The sequence below is a fragment of the Rissa tridactyla genome, chromosome 2, assembly GCF_028500815.1.
Source record: "Rissa tridactyla isolate bRisTri1 chromosome 2, bRisTri1.patW.cur.20221130, whole genome shotgun sequence".
Lineage (NCBI taxonomy): Eukaryota > Metazoa > Chordata > Aves > Charadriiformes > Laridae > Rissa > Rissa tridactyla.
This window is the reverse complement of record NC_071467.1, coordinates 148634547-148659538: the sequence shown is the minus strand read 5'-3', so window position 1 is coordinate 148659538 and position 24992 is coordinate 148634547. Positions and strand designations below refer to the sequence as shown.

The 24992-nt window shown below is 40.2% G+C and overlaps 1 protein-coding gene across 22 annotated transcripts in view; it reads right to left on the bottom strand.

The window, feature by feature from the left end:
• Nucleotides 1-24992, bottom strand: part of KIAA1217 (KIAA1217 ortholog) — a 356360-nt gene that overhangs the window by 64859 nt on the left and 266509 nt on the right. For 21 of the 22 annotated variants that reach the window (XM_054190034.1, XM_054190041.1, XM_054190045.1 and 18 more), the window contains 2 exons: nucleotides 18473-18671; nucleotides 12924-13017 (listed from right to left, as the gene is read on the bottom strand). In XM_054190034.1, the coding sequence (XP_054046009.1) occupies nucleotides 12924-13017; nucleotides 18473-18671 (293 nt within the window). Of the gene's footprint in view, nucleotides 1-7228; nucleotides 12895-12923; nucleotides 13018-18472; nucleotides 18672-24992 lie in introns of those variants that run through there. The other variant, XM_054190051.1, reaches the window with a different exon arrangement.

Here is a 24992-nt window from a genome sequence, read left to right as displayed (position 1 = left end):
CTTCACAAAGGCATCGAGGTGACACACACCCCGGCACCCAGCCAGGCTATGCTGGGGCCACCCTGCACTCCACACCTCTCTCCATGACCCTCAATAACTTTCAAATTGCCTCAGCTTTCCCACGTCAGCTCTCCAGCCCACTGCCCACATTTACACCTACAAGGATGTGTGTGGTGCTTCCCTGAAGACTGAAAATCCTACAGAAGCTCTTTGCATTTGAGAGGCCGAGATAAATAAACAGGGAGGGAACAGAACAGCTCTGGCTGCCTGACACGTACTGGGTTTGAGATTATGTACAGACTATACTATCTTCTCCTAAACATACGTATTGTTTGTCATTCCTTCTGTTTACTGATTCCGAAGGCACGCAGTGAAACAGATATGCCTTGGGGTAGAAAAAAGTACCATCAAGTTCTCTTATGCTTATTCCAAACTCCCTCGTTCTTTAAAAAAATGCAAACAAACAAACAAAAAGCCCTCCCACACCACAGAGCGCATAACTACTAGCTAGAATGAACCACTATAAAAGGGACAGACAGCTCTACAGCTTCACTGCTGGCAAAGCGGCACACTCGGTAGACCAGCTGGAGCTTGCACCGGGGAGCAACCTGTACACAAAGCCTTTGAACCAGCACACAAGTGAGCATCTGAGCTCCAAGAGAACACTGTTTCTTTGTAACATGTATATTAACATTACGTATACATACATATATGTTTTGCATACCAGCAGTACATTTTTGGCCTATCCTTTGGTGATGGCAGATCAACATAATCAGGAATTTTAGATTTTTAGGGATTTAAAAAATTAAAGGCAAGCAAGTACAAGTGGGAAATCCTGTGCTGGAAACTCTATAAGCCTGTCAAAATTTATTTTAAGTTTACTAGAGCAAATATAGCCAACTCTCACCGGAGTCGCATGAAGAAGGTTCTGCAAAACTGAACTATTACGTCAGGTCTGCAGTCTGTCTCTCTACCCTGTAATTTAAACCTCATGCTTCCCCCTCATTTCTGCACTGATTTAAACAAAGACATTTTCCTAGCTATAGGAAAGTATCACAGTACGTATAGCAGACATAAATGCATTAAGCACCTCTCAAAAGTTAAGACTGCACCACTAGTTGCTCTGTATTGAGGATCTGTCTCAGCTAATGTTGCGTTAAAAGACAGTCAGCCAGGCACCCTCCAGAGTCAGCTCATTCCCTCTACAGCTGGGTGGGACAAGCTGCCCTTTGGTGTTCCCAGCCTTTCGCCACTGACTGCAGTGGGCAGCAATTTCTACCCTAAGCTTATAAGGATTAGACTTTTTTCCTAATTCTCTGTAGTGAGCCTGCCCATATGTCTTTTCATTTAGCTCAGTCTCTGCTCTGTTTTTCATCCTTTTTTTTTCTTCTTTATAAGTCAAGCTGAGATACTACAACTAGAAGGGATAACGGCAGCTTCATTCCAGCTGCTGCTTGCTAGTCTTGCAGTGGACTTTGCTGTGATCCACCTTGTTGGATCCAACCTGTCCTGTGGTTCCTGTTTGTAGTTTGGGTTCATATTCTGAGGTTTTGTGGGGTTTTTTGGCAGGGGTAGTCAGAACACAAGGATGGTTTTTAGGAAAGAAGTAAGCAGCGCACTTCAGGTAAATGCCAGCTGGAGTGACCGATGAATGCTTGAGGACGTTCATGGCAAAGAAGCTACAACCATCACTTGCCTTTGCAATCCACTCTCCTATTCAAAGCAAAGGTATTTGAGGTGCACTAAAGCTACAAATGGCTTTTGAAACCTAGCACTTAGTTCAGCCATTCCCACTGGAGATGTAGTTAAGGTTCAAAACAGTTTAATCTCCTTCAGACGCTGCAGAAAATAACAGCTCTCTACAAGTCAGGCCTTAGTGCAGCATCTCTGAGAGTCGAGTGCAGTGTGACGGAGTGCTGAGAGATAACACTGAGGTGGCTGTTGCGCTTTGTACACATCTGGTCATTAGTGGGGAATAACAGAAATTCTGGTTTGATGAAATCACCACGAAGCTCTGACAACTGGTGGGGCGTGTCATATGTGTGTGCATGTGCATGGGCACGCAGCCTTACTTCTCAGAAAACTTTTTCCCGTATCAATTCCATCATGTCACCAACTCCTTGACCACACAGACTTATGACCCCAAGCACACCTGCACATCAAGAGCTCTTTGGCCATCATAATTTCCAACAGCCCTTACCATTCCTAGATTAAGCCCACCCTTTTTCAGTTGTAAAAAAAAAGAATCCAACAGAAACTAAGCGAAAAGCAGTAATATGCTTCTGGCCATAAAATGTTGATCTTATAATGTGCATCAGCTTAAATCTAGCTATAAGAGCAGGCTCTATATTTGGACCAGCCTGGTTACACTTGTACTGAACCCGTTGACATTCCCTAGTTGATATTGTCACAGGTTAGCTGTCAGTGAGACAACTTTGGTGACACAGTGGGTGAACTCTGCTTGGAAGAGCATCCTGGCATCCTTGCATCCTGGCTTGTATCCGAAGTAGTGTGGCCAGCAGGACTAGGGAAGTGATCGTCCCCCTGTACTCGGCACTGGTGAGGCCCCACCTCGAATACTGTGTTCAGTTTTGGGCCCCTCACTACAAGAAAGACATTGAGGTGCTGGAGCGTGTCCAGAGAAGGGCAACAAAGTTGGTGAAGGGTCTAGAGCACAAGTCTTATGTGGAGCACCTGGGGGAACTGGGGTTGTTTAGCCTGGAGAAAAGGAGGCTGAGGGGAGACCTTATCGCTCTCTACAACTACCTGAAAGGAGGGTGTAGCGAGGTGGGGGATGGTTCTTTTTCCATGTAACAAGTGATAGGGCAAGAGGAAATGTCCTCAAGTTGCACCACGGGTGTTTTAGATTGGGTATTAGGAAAAATTTCCTCACGAAAAGGATTGTCAAGCATTGGAACAGGCTGCCCAGGGAAGTGGTTGAGTTGCCATCCCTGGAGCTATTTAAAAAATGTGTAGATGTGGTGCTGAGGGATGTTTAGTGGTGGACTTGGCAGTGCTAGGTTAACAGTTGGACTCGATGATCTTAAAGGTCTTTTCCAACCTAAACGATTCTATGATTCTGTGAAGGGGAGGGAGCACAAAGCCATGTAGAGCCTGACCCAGAGCAGTCCTATGAAGGCTTCCAGTCTAGCCACGCTCCAGGCAATCTGAGCAAAATGATGCATGAGATGCAGCACATTTTGCATTGCCTTGATGGAAATCACATTGCCTCTGTGTGGACGCTTATTCCCCCAGCAACATTTCATTGTTTGAGCTATCTCCCTGCTACCAGTCTGCATTACTTTATTCCTGATCAGTAAGACAAGCATCCAGATCAGTGAACAGGCACTCATTTCTGTATACTTACGAGCGTATTTCATTTCCTACAAACAAATAGATCGTCAGAGTTAAAAAAAAAAAGTTAAAATTATCCAAATAAGCTGAGAGAAGTTAATAAATCTCTCATGCTGGATTTTCCTATGCTCCCTTAGTGTGCTTTCCAGACAGAATAGTGTGGTGAGTACACTAAGAAACCTCTTGGCATGTCAGCCAAGATTTTTCAGGGTGTTATCACAAATGACAAAAATATAAACACACTGAAACATAACACATTTCAATCCTAAAAAGGTCGGATTTACATAATTACATCATTGGTTTGCCAATATCCACATTTATCTCATCAGTATAGCATGGCCCACCCATCCCACAAGCTATTAGACTGTTTGGACTGAACATATAAAAGCTGTTACTGATTTTTTTTTAAAGTTAACATTATGACACCCCTCATAACTAGCGCTGCATTCAAACTAACTGTTTCTTTTGCTTTCAAATGAGATGTTTGTTTCTTTTGCTTTCCCACAGCTTCTTTTTAGGTAGAGTTTTCTGAGAACAAAGAGGAGTCATGTAATTCATGAAGGCGTAGCAAGCATTTTTCTCCCCTCCTCCCCATTCTCCTTGAAGAGATCAAGCACATCATGTACCTAACATAGACAGCCACCACCAATGCAGGGAGCCAAACCCTTCAGACCAGTCTCAATTTCAGCACTTCCTTAGGGCACCACTGAACTGATGGGGTCATCCCTTTTCTTTCCAAAAAAGGAATAGTTTCAAACATGTACAGTTCTGGTACAGATCAGCATTTTTATTTGGTTTAAATATGCTGTATATCATATTTCTGCTCTTTAAAAAAAGAAATACTGTTAGTAACTGCACTCATAAATCAAAATAAATGCATGGCTTTCTAACTTGCTGTACTAACGACTCAGCTGTTATTTTTGTTCCATATTCGTATCTCTTCTCACTGCACTGAAGCCAAATAAAACTGAACAAGTTGATATGGTTAAATGAACATAAAGGAAAGCACAATCCTTGGTCTCATCTGGCATTACCAAACAACTCAGTCAAAATACAATTTCTATTACAGATATATGGAATAGGTTAGGACGTAAATAATACAAAAGTGTTTTAAAACAGAGCTGATAGTTAAAAGACCTAAGCAGCATGTTTACACCTGTAGCCAGCTGTTTCTTCCAATATAAGGACGCAGCAAATCAGAAGAAATAAGTTGCTGTACTGAGTTTTGGAGTCAGCACTATTGGCAGGAGAAATGGTCACGGAAGCCGTATATACAACGGGATTTTGCGTGTAAGTGCCCAGACTGCACTGCATTTCATAGCTATAAGGCCCAGCAGTATCTGCAGTTGTAAGCACATCTTTTGCAATGTTAGCGGTGCTATCAGTGCCTCAATTAAGAGTTGTCTTAGATCACAAACTTCTTCCTATACTGTTTGAGCCCTATATTTTCTTTTCATTTTACTTCCTTCTATCCAAAAAAGTATACAAATTGGTCAGCATGGCTGAAGTAACCTAGTTTATCCTCAGGTCAAGCTATCTATAGTAAATATTAAGTGACTGAGGGACTATCCTTTACCCAACACACCCTTTCGGTCTTTTCGCTTAGTCACATGAAGTTCTAATTTGCAATGATGTAAGAAAGGCATATATTCACACAAAAAATAATTTCAGCATCACATCATTTCTCATGGAGTCCTGCTGATATTTGCAACTGTCTTGCTTTTGCCAGTTGAGGCTTTTTTTAACCCCAGATCTTAACATGTATCCAAGAAAAGATATTTTTACTGCTTATATTTTTAGAGGTTCTGACTAGCTTTCCAGAGCCCTTATTAGAAAAAGTACAATCCAACATGGAGAAGAATCAAGGTCCTCAGATACGTAGTTGTGTTCTACTAGACACCAGGTACTGGTTAACCCCTCTTTGTTAAAAGGAAGATAGGGACAGAGTTAATTCTCTTTCATATTCATTAGGCTTATCTAGAGGCAGGTTAATAATATACTGAAGTGAAGACTCCGTGGAAAGCAGAGAATTTGGGTCATCATCATGAAGCATCACATTTTGGATTTGTGAGATACTTCTTGGGAAAACTAAGGTCCTGAATGACAAGCAAATGGCAGGTTTGAAGAAGAAAAAACACTGCTTCTAACTTTACTTGGGTTCTAGGAACCATGGTACCAAAACATCCACCTCCACAAAGTGATTTTTAACCCCTGTTTGAGAAACAGCTCATTCGGAAAGCTAACTGGAAGTCATAAAGCTTGGTTGGACTTTGGCTTACGGGACTCCAGCAATTCAGATAAGCTACCTGGTTGATAAAAGAGGTAGAGGAGGACATCCCCTTCTAATAATGGAGTTCACAGCCATGAGCATTTTTATCACCTGTCAATGTGTTTGGGGAGCTCTGGCAACATCTGACTCTGTTAGATACTTATGAATTTCAAGTAAACAGCCAAATTAGTGCAAATTGTTCTACTATCAGCAAGGGCAGTGGAAAAAAAAAAAGACTCAAGAATTGAAACAAGGAAACATTATGTAAAAAGAGGTGGAGTAAGAATAAAACCAGAAACTAGTAGACAATAAAAATGGACTCAAATCCAATTCTTCTGTTTTTATTCAGGGCAAGCTCCCACTGAAGGCACAAAAGCTTTGCCTGAGAACCTCCGACTTGTGTGAGAGATAAGATTGTAATTGTAATGCAGGGCTGAGGAGACCTTCATACAAGACATATCATATGTTGTCATTAAGTGAATTCATAGCTCTAGGGCAAGCTCTAAGCAAACCTCAACATGAAAGGCAAGCTAGCTTGAATACAGGCCTGTTAGTGGGAAATAAAGAACTCTTCCCCCTAAAAATTCCACTAGAACAACTGTGTTGTGGTTGCAAGTTGATCTGGTTCCACAGACGAAACTCCCTGGGAGTTTCCAGGTAACTGGTTTGTGATATCTACCATATGACACTCCTCTTAGACTAACTGGAAGTTTACTGCGTGGGTGCGGCAAGCTCATGTTCCTTGAACAGTTTAATATCAAGAACATGACACTTCCTTTCAACGGCCAGCTTGATATAAACTTTAAATCCATCCTCGTTATTTGAAAATTTTTAAAAAAGATATCGTTTAAATTGTTGGTATAGTAATAGCATCTACACACTTATATTCCTTACTCATGGTGCTTGTGAAATACATATAATACACCAAAGCACAAAGCCCTCACATTAAAAAAGCCCCAAAGCAGGACCCATCCAACTGCAGGATCTGTATCTTTAAACAGACCCACTTTTTGCCAGATAACATTTGAGATTTATATATTGTTGTATGTGTAGCTAAAATTAAAAAATGATTTTTTCGTTAAAATTCTATTTACTTTCCCACTAACTTAGGCTTTATACAGCAGTAGGTATTGTGTATCAAAGGACATATGAATGAAATAGAACAGGTCCATCTACAGTCTTTCATCACAGTCTGATTTGATGCAGCTACTTCCCAGTGTCTGCAGCTCTCTAGTTGCATAAAGAATTGGCAACTACTGACAACCCATTTAAAGCAAAAGTAGTAAAACCCATATGAGTAAAAAAAATAATCCAGGACATCAGAGACTTCTTTATATATTTTGTTCAAATCTCAGCAAGATTTGTAATGGCAAGTTGGAAAATAACTGTTTATGTTTAATATGTAGGTTTGAAACTAGACATAAAATCTGAGAGTTCATTGATTTAGAGAGCGATTAAACATGTATTTTCTCATATGGATCAAGGAAGAAGAAACAGATTTCACTGTTCTGATTTAAATTTACAGTTAATCTGAAAATATCTCTTTGTTTGAAAAAAAGAAAAAAAGGAATTAGATATTTTCATTATTTATAAGCATCATCTTACCTTACATCTCTTGGTGAGTTCTGCTTCTAGACGACTTTGGCAGGTATTTTAATTCAGGAATAGTTTCAGCAATACATGCCATTACATCTTCTCTTTAAAATAAAGCGCTTTTTCTCTTTTCCTCAGACAAAGTATGTGGGCTAAAAGAGCTGCAGCGTCTCTGTTCAAGCGATTTCATGGACACTCAGAGGCTTTCTTTCTACTGTATGAAAGTTAAATCTGAGTAAGGAAGGCATTTTTCCTGTCCCGGAAATCACTATAACCAAAACCAATGCTGAGCTAATGAGAAATGTTTCTTCCATGTGTTCTGTTTGGCAGACACCGCAAGTCATATCAAGGAAACACGTGATGTTTATAAATACAATATGGCTCATGTTGTCATAACCTCCCAATGGCAAAAAGAGCATTAGAAAAAGCAGGCAGCAAAACAGCAGGAAAGATGAGATTTGTATCATTTGGAAGGTCTCTATCAGATAATAGAGGTATTAGCATTTGTTTTTTCTTTTTTTCTTTTTCTTCCCCAAAGAAAACAAAGTTTTATAGTAATAGGATCAGTAAGGCAAACACATGGCCACTTACAGAAATGCTGTCCTATAGGCATCCTAGCACTAAAATGCATTCATCCAATTTACTGCTTGAATTCTTTTCCAATAAATACTTTTGTTCTAAATACTTTTACGTGGTTCAAGGAGCTGTTATTTTCTTTCAGCCGTGGTGTGCAATGAACAAATATCATTTTGTCAGCATTTGCAGCTTTTATGCTTATTGATGTTAAGATCACAAACAATCCGATGAAAAGAAGTTAAACATCTCAAAGAAGCTGGATATATGTTTACAGGTACCGTAAGAACACAGAAGGATGATCCTGGTTTTATTATCTCCCTCTTTCCTGCAAACCAGCACTGAATTTCAGGCTCCTTGGATGCTTTAAATTCTCAGAGAGTTGTTTGAGGGTATTTAGCACTTGTAGCGTTTTTTTAAGTTCACATATTGCTTCTGACTCTAGAGAGTTAAAATGTTAGCAAACTGCTCGCCAGGCAATTTCATGGGAAAAATGAAAAGTTGCCGTTGCACAATTTCATTAATAAAAGCTACTTAGCACAACAGTTTACCCAACTTATCAAATGTCTGTCTCATTTTACTGTACAACTCATTTTAACTCATTCCCTCTCACCTTGGCAGCCCAAACCCCCATCGCTGCCAGGAACATCATCATCTTTTTGCCATTCTAACTCCCAGAAAAACGTGGAGTTTTCAGGTACCCCCTGCTCCCCCAACTCAGCTCTGACCCAACTTGCCCTAATTGTTCTTTCTTGGAGAAACCGCCTCTGAAAAAAATCCAAAACACCTTAAAGTGTACGTCAATACAACAGCAGCCACAACAAGCATTCCTGAGATATTCTGGCCTCACCCACCCAGCAGAGGTCTGGGATAAAGCGCTGACCTGCTAAGGTCTTATGCAAGTCAGGGAATTAAGCAAAAACATGGTGGGTCTAGGAGATTCTCAAACAAAATATAACCCACAGACTTTAGGGCAGGTGGTTGGGATGAGAAAGATTGCCAAGCAAAATAGCCACCAGTTTGTTATGAAGTAAAAATTCCCTCTTGATTCTCAAAATTGGCAGGCAGAGGAAGCCCAAGACAAACCACTGCATAAACCAACATTATTAGTATCCAACTGTGCCACCAGAAACGCAGACAAGTTGCAATGACAGAAGGGGGAGATTATAATTTAGGATTCTTCCCCTTTTAGACACTCCGTAAAAGGAGGATGTAGGGAATGAGGACAGAAAATACGCTGTGCACATTCGGTGGGGGAATCACTTCCACTTGGAGTCACCAGGGGCTCACAGCAACAACCCAGGATAAACGCAGCTGTGACACTTCCAAAGAAATTCAATTCATTCAGCAGCATACAAAAATCTGCTGTCAGTTCTTTAGTGTCATCTATTGATGTTGAATCTATACGCCAACGCTGAACATGAGAAGAGAGGCAGCCTGGACCCTACACCAAGTTAAGTCTGAGAAAGTCTTTTCCTCTTTGAATCTATGCAAATCACAAATGTTAATTCTAGCGGCACAGACCAGCATGGCTGTGTACATGCATTTGCACTGGAATTCAAAACAATGCCAGAGAGAATAAAAAGATCATCTAAACATTTGGACATGAGATAGTATTTCATCAAAAGAAAGTGCGCACAGAGAGCTAGAAAGTGCCGATAAAAGTTAAAAGCTCAGGCGAACGAATAAATGAATGAAATGCAGAAATGTGAAGATACATTTTTCCAAAGAAAACCGCTGATACAGATTTTCAGCGTACATTTGGGGAAAGGAATAATAAAAAAAGGAAGAGCACAAAGACAAATATTCACTGAGATGGCACTATGTGGTTACCTCTTGCTTGAACAGCATTCAACATGTCAAACAAACCATGCTCTTCAAGATATAAACGGCCACGGCACAGTATCAGAAAGTAAGGCACTCTGAAGGATTTCAAGAGAAACTGCCCTTTAGAGCTTGCTTAGACCCTGAGCAAAATCACTTTTCTCAAACACAATCCACTCAGAAAAACGCATGAAACAGAAAGAAGACCAGGAAAATTAGAATTAATGGACATGAAAGCTGAGTGGTTTTGATAGGAGATCTGAAAATCACAGATCCCATATTCCTCTCGCACATTCTGAGTCTTCTTGTCCATATGGATAATACTTAATACTTCAAGTGTTACTGCCAATTCTTATACAGGTCTCACATCTGTTTGGTAGTTAAAACAGGTGTCCAAGCTGGCAGCTAACATTATTTTCTGAGATTATTTTCGGTCTGTTACATGGAAATGATTATAAATCACATGAATAGAAGCCTGAACATCATCAAACCCAGGGATAAAGGTTCCAAAGGGACAAGAAGGCAAACAGTAGAAAAATCTGTAAAGGCAAAACTTTCCCAAACCTCAAAAAAACAAAGCTTTAACTCACATATGGCAGGAGATACAACCACATTCACAGTATCACCATGGAAAAAAGTACTTACAATGACTAATTCATGATATTTTAAATACTGTTCTTTCAATCAGTCTGACAATAAGCTGCTTTTCTGTAGGTTTTTTGAAACAGTTTACCATGACGCAGAGCACAAATGTTTACAAGAATTACTCCCTACTTCCGACCACAGTGAATTTAGCACTCATATATCACATGAAATTGAAGAACATCAATTTATCCAATGCGAAGATGTACAAACATAAAAGGAGGGATGAGAAGCAAAGTTATTTCCACAATGTTTTGGACACCATGTAATACCAGTACATAAAATGTACATGTTTCTCACTTAGTCCCCCCACATTTCCATCCCCTTTAATCTGGTTTGCTAAAGAAACAGGGATAGATCTGCTTATTGGTGGTTGTCTCCCCGTACCTAATAACCCGTGACTCTGCAGGCAAATTTCAACCAGATTTAGCCAAAGGGTAGAAACCATTAGACTACTACGTCCCTACAAACTTTGCCAAATTAGAGATTTGCAAGATGATCCTACAGTACTTCTGTCGAACAGAGGAAAAGCTGCAGTGTGTGCTCCAACTTTTTAGACTCTGAAGGATAAGCATCGGAGAGAGCGTTATTACAGCCCACTGCTTTGGGAAAAGCCTCAGTTAGGATCTGAGTGTTGCTGCACAGGGAAGAACCCAACCAGAAGACACACATCCTTAGACAAACAGGTTTCATTATTTCCGGAGCCCAAGAAATTGCTTGTTTCCATGCTCATAACTTTGAAGTGCAGAAGTTCACACAGATCAAAGGGAAGACTTTTTGCATGTTTCTCCACAAAGCCCCTGTGAACATCCTGGCTCTGTCTTCCCCTCTCAGACCAGAAAGAGAAGAAATTTGCCAATGCAAAAGAAAAGCCAAATGAGAAAATAGCTGGGTTTTTTTGGATGCAGAGAATTTTGAAATGGCATCTTTGGCATTTCAGCAGAGCAGAATACAATATTCTACCATGAAACCACCACTTCTGCAAAGATCGTCACTGTGTCACCATGATTACTGAGTGATGGCCAAAGAGAGATAACTCAGCCATAATAAGGACATGTCAGGTGGGCATAGCTATTGTACAACACAGTATTTTATAATCAGCAATACAAATTATTACAGTTTTTGCTCAGAAGCAGCACCTGTCTTCAAAACAACTCTGTTAGGCAGTAAATGCCTGGAAGAGGGCCAAAGAAGTAATCTTTACTTTTGAATACATGTAGCTAACACAGTAGTTAACCATCTCTGGAAACAGGTCTAGAGCACACAAATAAAGCCATAGTAGATACATTCAGCATCTACTGCACATGGAACAAAACCAGTATAGGATAACTTTATAAACTCACAGTGAAATTGTTACATGAGTTAATGTCATAATGCACAATGACAGTATGCCCTGCCTTCGAACGTGAACGAGATGTACTGGATACATCCAGTTAATGCTACAGGAATATAACTAGAATTGAAGAATTTCAGGACCTTAAAGAAGACACTGAAGACTATCATATCAGCCCTTTGAAGCATGGCTATTTGCTCTCTCATGTCGTGTGCAGCAGTGTGAATAATCAAGTAATTAGATTTCTGACCTATCAAAAGGACCATTTTATAATTGAAGTACATAAATGAGAGGTGGTTGAGAATAGTGCCTGTAAATAAACTATTGCAATCTTTCTAAAATAATGAGGCCCTAAACTGTTGAAACAGCAGAAGTGCTTACATGAAATATTAATAATAAAGCAGTGAGACATGCTCAGAATTGATAATGAAACCAAGAAGCAAATGTACAATTAGGCAAATCACTTCACAGGAAATTTTCCGTGCAGTTGAATCTGCTTTGGAGCACGCACAAAAGCCACAAAGCAGGTAGGACACTAGTGGCATTTCCTCCTGGCCCCATCGAGCTCATTTGGTTGCACCGTTTCCTGGGGACAGACCTCGGGTGGGTGGGGAGGAGATGAGGTTGTGTAACAGCACAACTGCATCTCCAGCCCTCTCGGAGATAACAGTCCAGTAAAAGATAGAGACAGTGACAGAGAGAAATCAAATATGTTTCAAATGCCTTCTCTGTAGTTTTCCAATAAAAAATGTTCACTTGAAAGTGCAAATATACTAGTTTAGTATATCCTTGTTTAGTACAGATAGAAAATTTTAGCAAAAGACAAAACCATTTACACCACAATAGGTATTTATCAGAATTTCCTATTTGAAAGGGTCATTTACAAAGTGTTTCAGTAGACTTCAAGCTAGGTACATCTGCTCAGCCACTGCAAACCAGTCCATGCTGAAGCCTTGCTGGAGTGAACTAACACCATGCCATACTCCTCTGTAAAGGGTTTGGAAACACGAAAAAAAGTCGTCGTATAAACTTTGAGCGCTGCCTGTGTCCCAAAATAAGTAATTAAAGGCTATGTTTTGATTCACATGCTTTAATGCTAGTAAACAAGAACAAAAAACCCAACAGTTAATGCTCAGGGCAAGTAATTGGAAAAAGCAAAGAAGTTAAGAAACATTACGGTAAGCATTATCAATTCATTCTTCTGTATACGTGTCATACATATACCCTCGATTTTATGAATTGTTGTGTTATCAACAATTAATTACAGTTAAGAATTTAAACATTTAACGTAAAAGCTGGAGGAAAGAGGAGTATAAATGCAGCACTAGTACTTACCCTTATGTCTCCATTTACAGCTCTGGAAGTGTGATTAAATGCATGTGCAGGATCTTTGTTGTAAACTTTAAGGAAAGATCGGTCTTGAATATTCCTGGAATCAAAAGAATCATCAATGATAACAGATGAAAGTAGTTTTATTTACTTTGTTGCCCGAAAGTTTCAGGTAACAGACAAACACGGTAGGTCTGCAGCTGACCTATAAGAAAAACCTAAATGCCATAACTTAGACACACACAAACAAACAAAAGCCTCCTTTGATTCTCTTTCCCATGGGAAGTATCATTCTTTCGCTACAACTCCACACCCATAAAAATTAGATAGTGTTAGTTTCTTTCAAGATCCTGCCATAGAGTGAAAACACTTTGAAGACAACAGAGCTTCAACATTTACACGGCACTCAAAAGGATTTAGTTAATATTTACATGTTTTATTGTGTACTGAGCCCACGTGAATTTTTGCTATTCTAAGAAGCAAGAATATCAAAAGAAAAGCAGTCTTTCTAACTGCAATTATTCTTGAGGCAATTCTAATTACCAGCTTGCTCAAAAACCTGAAAAAAATATCCACAAAAGCTAAAAATTCAGTAGCAGACAAATTCTTCTGCTAAACTTTATCTATAATAAAGACAGGTTTTTAAGGGAAAACATAGGAATTAAGAAAAAACAAATAAACAAGCAAAACTTTTGATGAAAGCTACCACAGAAATGGTTTAAATGGAAAGCCCCAAGAGAATATTTTTGTTTAATTAGGACCCAACAGTTCATCATTGATTAGTTCATTTTTCAACTACTACATTTAGGAAAGAGTTAGATGACAGTAGTTTTCTAGTTTGTTTCAAAACCTACCTTCCAATAATTAATAAACACTTGCACTGAGTTCTGCTGATTTCTTGTCCACATTTAAGCAGTAGCAAAGCCTCCAATCTACGCTCACTTACATCCTTTCAAAGGTGCGATTCCTTTCATTTCCCAGTAGTGATCTCTAGAGAATTTACTTACGCATGTGACTGAATTCCTTTCCTCCAGGTGCAGCTACAAGTCTAGTGAACTGATCTTAATCACTAGGATTATCATTTAAAAATGAAGGAAAGGATTCTTGGGCAGGTCCAATTTCTTTCTTACAATGTCATATTACAATCAGTGATTGCTTTGAATGGGTAGCTAGTCAGAACTTGTGCTGCTGTTGTAGATGTCAAGTAGTTATTAAAGAAACCCCACAGCTTAAGAGACAGATCAGTGCCTTCTGTTTAAGAACTGCAGGGCTGATGAGAAGTTTAGTATTTATGAGTGTTTACTTGTAGACTGCATAGGAAAATAGCTACCTTGCGGCAAGTTCAAGTTCTTCAATTATTTATGGTAACGTAAACTGTTTTCCATCTTGCAAACGTGACCCTTTCGCTTTGAGACTTGCACTGGGAGTCTCAGTTACCATTTTCTGCCTCAGACTTGGAAATACGTTCTTTTCGATACAAAGCAAGCTCTCTCATCTTCAGTTCAAGAAACGGTATATTATTCATTTAAATAAATTTTATCTGCTGTCTTTTCCATCTGATGGCTATGAGATGGTACCTCAGCTAACTGGAGTTTGTTTTAAAAGCATTCTCCGTAAATATTTCTTGTAGAAACATGACACTTTTAAAGTAAAACATTGCTGCAGGCAAAGCACCAAAATACTAGGCATTTGATCTCTGAAGTGAATTCTATTTCACCTCATGCTGTTATTCTAAGATAAACATTACTGATAACAGGTATATATTACTGTACTTTTATTATTATTATTATTTGCATTACTGTAGCTCCCAGATGCGCTTGGCATGTTCAAAGGCCTCACTGATCTGTGTGTGCTGTATAAACACCCCAGGAATACAACCTCTTCACCAGCTTACAAGGTGAACAGAAGACACAAGAGACAACAGGATAGCTGCAGAAAGATAAGGGAACAAAAAGAAACGAGAAGACCACAGTCCCTCCAGCCAGAGAAGCAATAAACAGAACCTGGGACCACGAGCATGCTCAGAGTAGGCAGCGCAACAGAGAGAGCGGGAAGGTGGCACTGGAAGGAGACCAACGTAGTGGCTGTGTGCATGTCTGCAGAGGACACCTTCCAAGCACATTAGAGGGCTGCCTGAGAGACAGCATGAAGGCACTTGTTTGAAAATTAAAGACATGTAGTATGAAAGTTAGCATAATTCACCAAGTGGAAGCAGATGGCACTTGGTACTGAACAAGAAATGAAAAGTGTTATTGAAGTGGGCTTGGAGGAGCCCTCATAATGAAGACAAGTAGTTTATATTTAATGAGATGGAAAAGATACAGCCAGAGGACAAATGAAAAAAACGCATGTGAAGCAGTCTGCTTGTCAAACGAGGAGAATGATCTTTGTTGCTTCATTTGAATGAGTAAGAGTGAACAAGATTACCTGTGTCAACTGCCAAGAAAAGACCATTACAGCAGCAGCTATTAAAAAACTGATGAATTAGCGGAGTGTTTTCTCACTACGTGGTGAGAAAGGAAAAGCTGCATCATAGGGATGTTGAGCGGAAAAAAATCTGAAATCTACACTGGCTGCAGAGCCCTGAATCACTTTAAGAAAAGGACCAGGTTATGGGCTTAAGTAGAAAGATAGTGCTTTGTCCCCAGTGATTTTTTTTTAAAAAAAAAAGAAAGAAAGAAAAGGGGAAGGAGTGTGATGGCCTAATGAAGGAGAACATAAGCTATGCTGAAACTAATGGTCCATGAGGCTATATTAAAACAGAAGATCAAGATTTTAGTTTGGACGGAGGAGGTAGGATTCATGTCATCCAACTACAGACATTCACAGGGAAGACACCAACAGCTAGGTTCTCTGGCATGTATAATTTCTCAGACAATTTTACAGGATTAATCACAGCGAGCTTGAAATTTGGATGTAAAAATCCCCATTTGGTCAGATGAATCCCATCCTAAAGGACAGACAGAAAAATAAACAGGAGAGTCACCCATGTAGGTATGATAATTCAACTAATCCATAGGGATAAGATAAGATGATAGAGACAGATACAGACAAGGAAAATGAAAGAGGACAAAGCCCTGAAAAACACAACAGGAAATCAATGTTTGAGAAGAGGACCTCTCAAATGATACCTGAAAGTAGAGGAGTGATACAGGAAGAAATCAGGAAAAACAGTCTTTGAAACAACGGCAGATCAAAGTTTCAAGAAGAAAACGTTAAAAGTACATGAGATATCTCAGAGAAAAAGGATGTTCACAAAAACTGGCCATTTGTTGACTTCGACAATTGCAATGGAACAGCTGGGAAAAAAAGACAAGTTGGAATTAGAAGAACAAAACCCCAGACAGGTTGGAAATGGGTCTAGGACAGAATTAGAAGAGAAAAACTCCAGTCAACAGTTATAGTGACTGCTCAGTGCAAAAAAGAAAGGTGATGAGGTGGGAAGTGGAAATGTATATTGTGTTCAGGGGCAGTTTTGCTGGGAGGCACAGAAACATGTTAGCAATGTAGGAGCAGTCACTTTAATAGAGTAATAAGTTAATAAAAGACAAAGCAAGGGATGCAAGGCACAGAGGAACATGAGACAGCCTCTAAGGGAAGTGGAGAGCTTAAAGAGTTGACTGAAACACCTGTGTTTAAGACAAGGAAGAAAGAAGAGAACTGAAGGAAGACAAGGCAAGTAAAGGAGAGAAAAATGATACTTCATCTCTTCTCTAAGGAGAGACACTGGCAAGATCTTGTGAAGAGTAAGGAACAGAAATGGAGAAATTGTTGTGGAGATCATTCAAAAACAGTGAAAATGCAGCTGGTAGTGCATGCTTTGGACTCCATTACGCTGGAATTGCTGAGGTTTTCTTAGTGAGAAGGTGGCTGTACTGAAGGAGGGAGTTTTGTTATGGAGGAAGTCAGCTGGTTTGCGGGATTTCCTCTAGAAATGCTCTACAATACAGGCATAGGAACAGAGGAAGCAGATGTTGGGATTGAGCCAGGCCTGAGGTTGGCAGAGTGACGCCTGCAATGGGAGCAAGGGAAAAAAAAGGTGGAGTGGTATTAAGATAATCAACAACCACGTTCTCGGGGCAGGGAGGAGATGAAGTCATAAACTGTTAGTCTGAAACTCAAGAGAAGATGGAGGGATAAAGTGAGAGAGAAGGAGCTGATGGGTCAGATGATGGTTGGCAATAATGCACTTCGCAACAGAGACATAGTAACCCGTATCTTGATTTAATCAGTTGATCCAATCTTGCAAATAGACTGTTTGATGAATAAGAAACTTGAGCACATGATGAATGATGATGCAAAAAATCAGATGGGTCTTAACATAGGCATTACAGTGGCCAAACAGGGGTATGGGAGTCTGCAAAGCAAGGAAGATGAAAAAACAGAAACTGAAATACAAGAGGCTGGCTAATGACAAGAGACTGGATAGACAGCCTGAGGAGAACAAGACAGGAGAGAAAATGGGAATGCGGTGCTGTTCAAAGACTAAGAAGAGGAATGGGAGAAGTGGAAGTGGCAAGGCCAGAAAAACTCCAACTTGCTCTTTTAACTACAACATGACATGGAGAAGCACCTGAGCCACAGAATCTCCAGAAGAAACAAAGCAGCAGCGGACAGTACACTTCTCTTACTTTCACATCATTTTCCTGCATAATGGTAGACTGGCAGAGAGAGAAAACACCTCTTCTGCCTTCTCCTTCATCTTCTCATGCTCCTTTGTCTATTCTTTTTATCACATAACTTCTTGTGAAAAGGATGGCACAAAGGCCCACTATATTTCCTTGCATAGTTTTACAGAGTGTAACATGTCTGAGGTGTGCCCGAGAGCTTTGTTGCTACGTGATTTGTGACTTTCTAGGGACCCTGGAAACCTGGTCCTTCTGCTTGAAGGGCACAGACATCATGACAGAAAGAACACAGTTAATTAAGCAGCTGCACTCCCACAAAATAAAGGATAGAACGATGCACCCAGATGTTAGTCAGATCATTTATTGACCAAGCTCTGAATTAGTGAAGGGAAGTGACTGCATCAGTTGCTGCATCCTGACATAAAATAGGCAGGTGGTGGGGCTGCTGCAGCAGCCGTCACCAGTGCCACAGATCTTTAGCAGTGTTAGATGATGAGTAATTGGCACTCTTGCGAGGACATTGGTGACATTCATATTTGTAACTTCAGGCTCACAAGGATCGGGCTTTGCCCTGCCAGCAAAGAAAAAAAGAGTTTTTCTGTAAATGTTTGGTTTGTGTTCTGTATTTTAAATGTTTATGTCTCAGTTAAAATGCAATAAAATATTAAATATGTGAACCTACATATATTATATAAATATTTGAACAAGGTAGGGTATTTATCAATGGCTTGTGCAACAGATGTTGCACCTACAGCTGAAGGCAGTGTCAGACCAAACCTCCCATATTACTCAGATACCACCAAATGTGTCTTTATGTGTCAGGCCACCATCTGTCAGATACTTATCAACTCCACTCCTTTTTATTCTGTAAGTGAACTACAAAAAAACCCCAACAAACCCAACAGCTGTAATTCCATGTTTACTTACCTCACATCACACAATTCATAGTATATGTTTCTGCTCTCATCCTTGATGTAAATGGCCACACTGGGCGATTCCAGCATTTTCATCGTCAGCTGCTGGGGGAAGGCACTTACAAAAAGGGCACGAATTGTGTCTGTGCTTGTGATTTCATTCGGCATCCTCAGCTGCTTTGTTTCATCTCCATACTGAAGGTATAAAACACCTACAAGCAAAATATAATAGCACGTTACATATTCTTAAGTGCACAGAAATGAACTGGGCTTCAAAGTCCATGGGGAACACAGATCAAGCCCATAATGAGTAGAGAAAAACCAATTCACACTCCTTACTCATAAAGTGCATACAACATTTTCCTTTTTAACATGCTATTGGAATAGAGCGTAGACCAGTGATATGGTTATGCCTTGATAAATACGCTTGCTCCAGTACTGCTCTTTGCCAAGAAGCCTATTTTTACTGTTCCTCAGTTAGATAAATCAGAAGTTTACCTTAAGAAGGATAATGAAAAATCCCAAACACACTAGACTGCTCTGCAGTGGAAGGTGTTGGTAAATCACGAGGTACTTTTTTTTTAAAGCAGTTGAGGAAGAATTTTATCCTTTAATATCACCCAGTTTCCTTTAAACATAAATTTTGCATTTTAGCCTCGTGCTTACCCAACAAAACACCCCAAAACCAGATTTCCATTTGAGCACTTGTAATTTTATACTCACAATGCAATCTGCTGGCATTCTATAGTATAAAGCCCTATGTGAAACTCCAACAGGAGCAAAACTGAGGTCTCACACAAAAATAAGAACAATTTCAGAACCTTTCAGCTTCACTGCAGTGTTAATAGACTTCCTGAGCACTCGGGGAGAAACGTGAATAATCTTAGATGATGAATTGCAAAATACGGACATTCTTATTCACTCAAGACAAAAAGAACACCATTTTGATATAGCTAACTATTTTCAGGAAATGGGAGGCTGCGAGATGCTCGATAATGGAAAAAAAACACCGGTAATATAGACCAGGGACTCAGTGACAGGATACTAAGTACTTCTTCCAGGGTGCCTGTGTTGTCCCTGCCAGCGCTGTGCTGACTTCTGCATAACCAGCAGGTGCCTGTAACTCCACTGGCCAGTTACTGCACAACGAGTGTGACTCATTAGCTTTGCCACAGCCCAGTCCCACACCATCCCAAGCTACAAAGCCCTCCAAGGACTGAAGGACTTAGAAAAGCCATCTCAATCAACAGCAGAAATCAGACTGGACTTGACGGGGTTGGTTAGCTCTGACCATGCTGGGCCTGGCTCCTAAAGACAACCAAAATGTCTTCTCATGAGCATCTCCAATATAGGAAGGCTCATTAGGACGTGCACAGCAGAAAACAGGCTGCCACAGAATTGCAGCCTAACTATGAAACTTCCTGGGATCCACAGCACTAAGGGAGGAGATACAGACGCAAATGCTCAGCCAAACTACTTTGGAAACAGAGGAAACGGGAACTGGTAAGCCCGCTTGAGCCTATGTATCCAGTCACTGCATCGCGCCAGGAAGAAACACCTTTACTTTCTTGCCATCTGCAACCGATGGAGCAGGTATAGCTTCTGCAGTGGTATCAAAAGACACTAAAATGGCAGATCACAGAATCACAGAATATTTGAGGTTGGAAGCACTTCTGGAGGCCCCCTGGTCCAGTCCCCCCACTTAAGCAGGGACCTCTACAGCCAGTTGCCCAGAATGGTGTCCAGACAACTTTTGAATATCTTCAAGGAAGGAGACTCCACAACCTCTCCGGGCAACCTCTGCCAATGCTTGGTCACCCTCACAGGGAAAATGTGTTTCCTGATGTTCAGAGGGAATCTCACATGTTTCAAGTGGTGCCCATCGTTTCTGGTCCTGTCACTGGACACCACTGAAAAGAGCCTGGCTCCATCTTCTTTGCACTCTCCCTTCAGGTACTTTTATACATTGATTAGATGCCCTCCTGAACCTTCTCTTCTCCAGGTTGAACAGTCCCAGCTCTCTCAGCCTTTGCTTATAGGAGAGATGCTCCAATGGAGTTAATCATCCTTGTGGCCCTTCATTGGACTCTATTCAGTATGTCCATGTCTCTCTTGTACTGATGAATCCAGAACTGGACACAGCACTTCAGGTGTAGCCTCACCAGTGCTGAGTAGAGGGGAAGCATCACCTCCCTCAACCTGCTGGCAATACTTTGTCTAATGCAGCCCAGGATACCATTGACCCTCTTTGCTGCAGGAGCACATAGCACATCACGGTCAACTTGGTGTCCACCAGGATCCCCAGATCCTTTCTGCCAAGTCGCTTTCCAGCTGGGTGGCCCCCAAGATATGCCAGTGCATCCATTTTACAGACATTTAGCAGCCCAGAATGAGATGGAAGAGAAAAAAAAATGCAGAAAAGAAAGAAAAAAATACCACTGAAGTCTGTAATTCCACCAGCTGTCTGAGAGGCACTGCCACAGCTAAATGCTATGTAAATAGCTCAAAAGCTATCTAGCCATTGGAAAGCATTTGGAAAAGGAATACAATATCAGATATGCTCAAGAATTAGTGATTACAGAAACATCAACACCAAATTCACTGCAGCCCACGTAGATATACAACCAGGGCAGTTTTATACCTCCCACTTTGGATGCCGCTAGTGACATAATGGTAGGACAGCATCCAGGCTGAACTAACTGCTAAAGTCTTTATTATATTTTCAGGCAGACTTCGGGGCCTGAGCAGATTCTGTGCTGCCATACCTTTGCATCTACCAATAACCAACACAGGTAGGCTAAAACAAATCATCCAAGGATTCTACTTTACGCAAACTGAATTCATGATAGTAACTGCAGTGTAGATACACCATATGTTGTTCTCCCATGGCCAATCTAAACGGGAGGGTTGGGAACACAAGGTCCTCAATGTGGCTACCATCCGTCATTATCAAATCTCAACAAATCACAAAACTTAGACAGTAACTCAATGATTCTCACTTGAAAGTCAGGGCAGTTTATAGTCCTGAGATATGAACATTGAGCAAAAGCAATGGGAAAATCTAAGGTCCTAGAATACAAAGGCATTTAATGAAAGGAAGAGAAGGCATTTTAATCTATGATGAGCCCTCTTTCCCCTTAGTCTTTAGTATTTTTTGTCCCTATATTGTCCATAATTGCTATAGAGGAATGAACATATACATAGGCAGATGTTCCTACAATCAGTGGGTAGATAATTGTGCTTGCACCTAGGGAAGGAGATGTTAATTTTTCTGAATAATAAACAGACTACTCAACATTACCTAACCATTACTTAATATTAGGCTGCTTTTATAAAGTGGAGCCGTTAACATCATTTTCCATTATCAAGAGCTGATACTTTTTCTTTCATTAAGACTGCAATCAGACCCTTTATGAATCCTACTACAAAATTCCATTTTCCTTTAAGTGGAAAAATTGTTTCAGACTGAAAAGTCGCTAGTTTTCTTTCAAAGACTGAAGAGAATTTTCCTAAGAATTTTATTTTTAATGCCAATATTTAATGGGTTACTGAATAATTTTTCCTTTCTTTTTATTTTAATTTGAGACATCATTTATTTCTTTATGTTCTTCTAGGTAAAACTGGCTTTTTAGTACTCATTTAAATATTCTATGCAGCTAAACATTCTTTAGAATTCAGAAACTAACTATATTTGTAAAAAAATTAAGTACACATGTTTTTAATGATTGTATTTATTTCACTGTTCCAAGATGCACATAAACATATTCATTTCTGATGATAGCTTTCAGTTCTTAGGAAGAACATAAGAAACCTTCTATATTTTGGCATTTTTAACTTTTCTTGGAGTAAATGGCAAAAAATTATTTTTTGGCTAAAAATACAGACTTTGCATGTCAGCTTTGCCGGTGTGTGTGACTCTTTTCTGCCCAGTTTAAAAGTTAGTGCAGAATGCAGAAAATGCTGGTTTTGCATTTCATGTCACTAAAAATATGCTGAATGCTGAGCTACTGAAACTGTTAACTCAAAAGAAATGGTACAGTTGAAAAATCTTCCTTATACACAAGTCTAAATCATTTCAGAAGAGTCTTGATTCTGCCTGTCCTCCAATACTCCCACAAAATATTGATCCAAAACAAAATTACAGTTATCTTTGGGTCTTGGCTTTTCAAAGCAAATATGCATGTAATTCAAAAAGATCATGTCTTAAAATATACATCTTCAACATACAACTCAGAGAAATGTTTTGGCCACAGCCTTACTGTAGGGGTAAAAGACATTTTCAAAGGCATAATAATTTTTTTTTCCCTTATTCTCCCTTAAATCACATGCCTTTAAATAAAACTACTGCCTTTCCTCTTGAGTTGTCTGATCTGTATCATGATAGAGCAATGCTTTAGGGCATTTCCCATTTGACAAAACTAACTGCTCACTTCTAAAAATCCAGCTTCAGCAGACTCAAAATCCATTATTTTGAGTCATTGATGTTATTTTTCTCCCAGACATTGCTGGGCTGAAACTCTGAACACTGGCAATACCCACAGGCCCAACTTCATGGGAGCTGATGGAGCTCTGAGGTTTGTTTTACCTTCAGCTAAAAAATTACTCCCATGGAGAATTAAGGCAAGAAGAAATAGAATATAACTCAGGCACAGTTTTTGTTAGGGCACAGCACATATGCCAGCAAAGCTGCTGGAAAGAAAGTTAAACGCAATGGATGTTAATGTCTCCATGTACCCTGAAGTGCATCTTGCACTTTTGCTTCTGTTACAATGGATTTACCTGAAACATGAAGACTGTGCTGAGGTTTATAAAACACAAAACAAACCAGACTGCGAAATGCCCTGCTATTCTAGGAAGACAGGTATGAAGATCAGTGTGAACGAGCAAACTACACCATGCAACTGTTTTGAAAGTTCAAGTCAGATAACACTGTGGCTACCACTTGTGGATGCTCCTAAATACCACCAGCCCTGGGCTTTCCTACAGCTACAAGGTAAACTGTGATGTTAAGCTTTCCCCTTCGTCATGCTGGTATAACTTAGTTTCAGAAATACCTCTGGAGTTTCTGATCATTCTTCACCCTATGGGCAACAGGCCACGGCATTAAACACAGGCCATAGCAGAAAACATTTATGTGTAAGCCAGGCCTTAGAAACTTAAACCTCTTTACAAATTGCTTCACAACGTTCCTGTCAACAGAAAGGTATGTTTTATAGTAGGGGAAATTAAACACCCGAGAGGTGAAAGGACGTGTTCAAGGAAAGGTTTACAAGCATAAAACCCAGATCTGATGATGATCATGCGAACGCACCACATGATCACCCTTTCCTTCCCTGCATACAGAGCTCTTTCAAAAATAAGAGACTTTCTGCTCCCCCTTTACCAAGGGTCAGTGACAGAAGGACTTGCAAAATATTTTGTGATTTCTCTCAGGGCTGGTCTACATGAAACACAAAACAGTGCAACAGAAGATGCGCTGCTAACCTGATTTATGGAGGCAATGCCTCCTGCACAAGCTGAACCCACTGGCGCTGGGTCTAGAGGGTGCCCAGAGCAGCCATCCTGCAGCTTTAGTCCAGCTGGCACAGCTCTGAGGACTGCCCATGCTGTGGCTGCAACTCATGTAGACGCACCAGATGCATGGCAAGATGCTCAGCTCAGATACTGCCCCTGGGCTGTAAAACCCACTTGCCAGCTGAGGACGTGCCCACACGGCGCAACGGTGAACCATACCTGAACTCAGGGAGTCTAGGCCAGCTTTAGAGCAAAGAGCTGCAAATCCAAAATGATTTTGTACACAGAAGAGGAATTATCCTTACAAACTGGTTATTTAAGAGAACAAAACATGAAGTACACAACAGCCAAGAAAAGTTAAGTACTTGATAAATCAAGAACAAGTTAACAATCATGATTGAGTCATCTTCTGCGACCTTTACAAATATCAGTTAATTCTCTCACACAATGAATTTTAAATGGAAAAATACTGATACTCACATAATACTCTCAGAATTCTCTTCTCATAATGAAGAAGAGAAAACTGAGGCAGGGGAGTTAAATAACTCCTCAGTGTTATGAAATAAAATACAGTCAAAACCTAAATTGGAGTTCAGGAGTTTCTTTCCTGTGAAACTACAGGACACTCTCTGTGTAGGCAAGAAATGCAAATTTCTGCATTGAAAAATCTACTGACATTTAGCAACACCTTAATCCACGGGCTCCTGTCTGAAGAGAAGTATTAACTGATTATAATATCTGTATCTGATGCTGGGTGCTTGGGTACTAGAGCTTTGAAACCTTCCCACAGAACCAGAAATCACTGGCGTAAACGAGGCACTGCTGCCGTCTTCTGACCCAGACACTCTATGTATCCTCTGGAAATTCTGTGTCCAATTTGAAAATTTCAAATAATTAGTAAAGCTGGTTGATCTACAGCAATCAAAACCTGGAGGCACTAGGAGCTCTGAAATGTTTTTAAATCAAAGGTGCAAAGGTAGGTATAACTAAAACAGGGAGAAAATACTTACAGGAGGCCT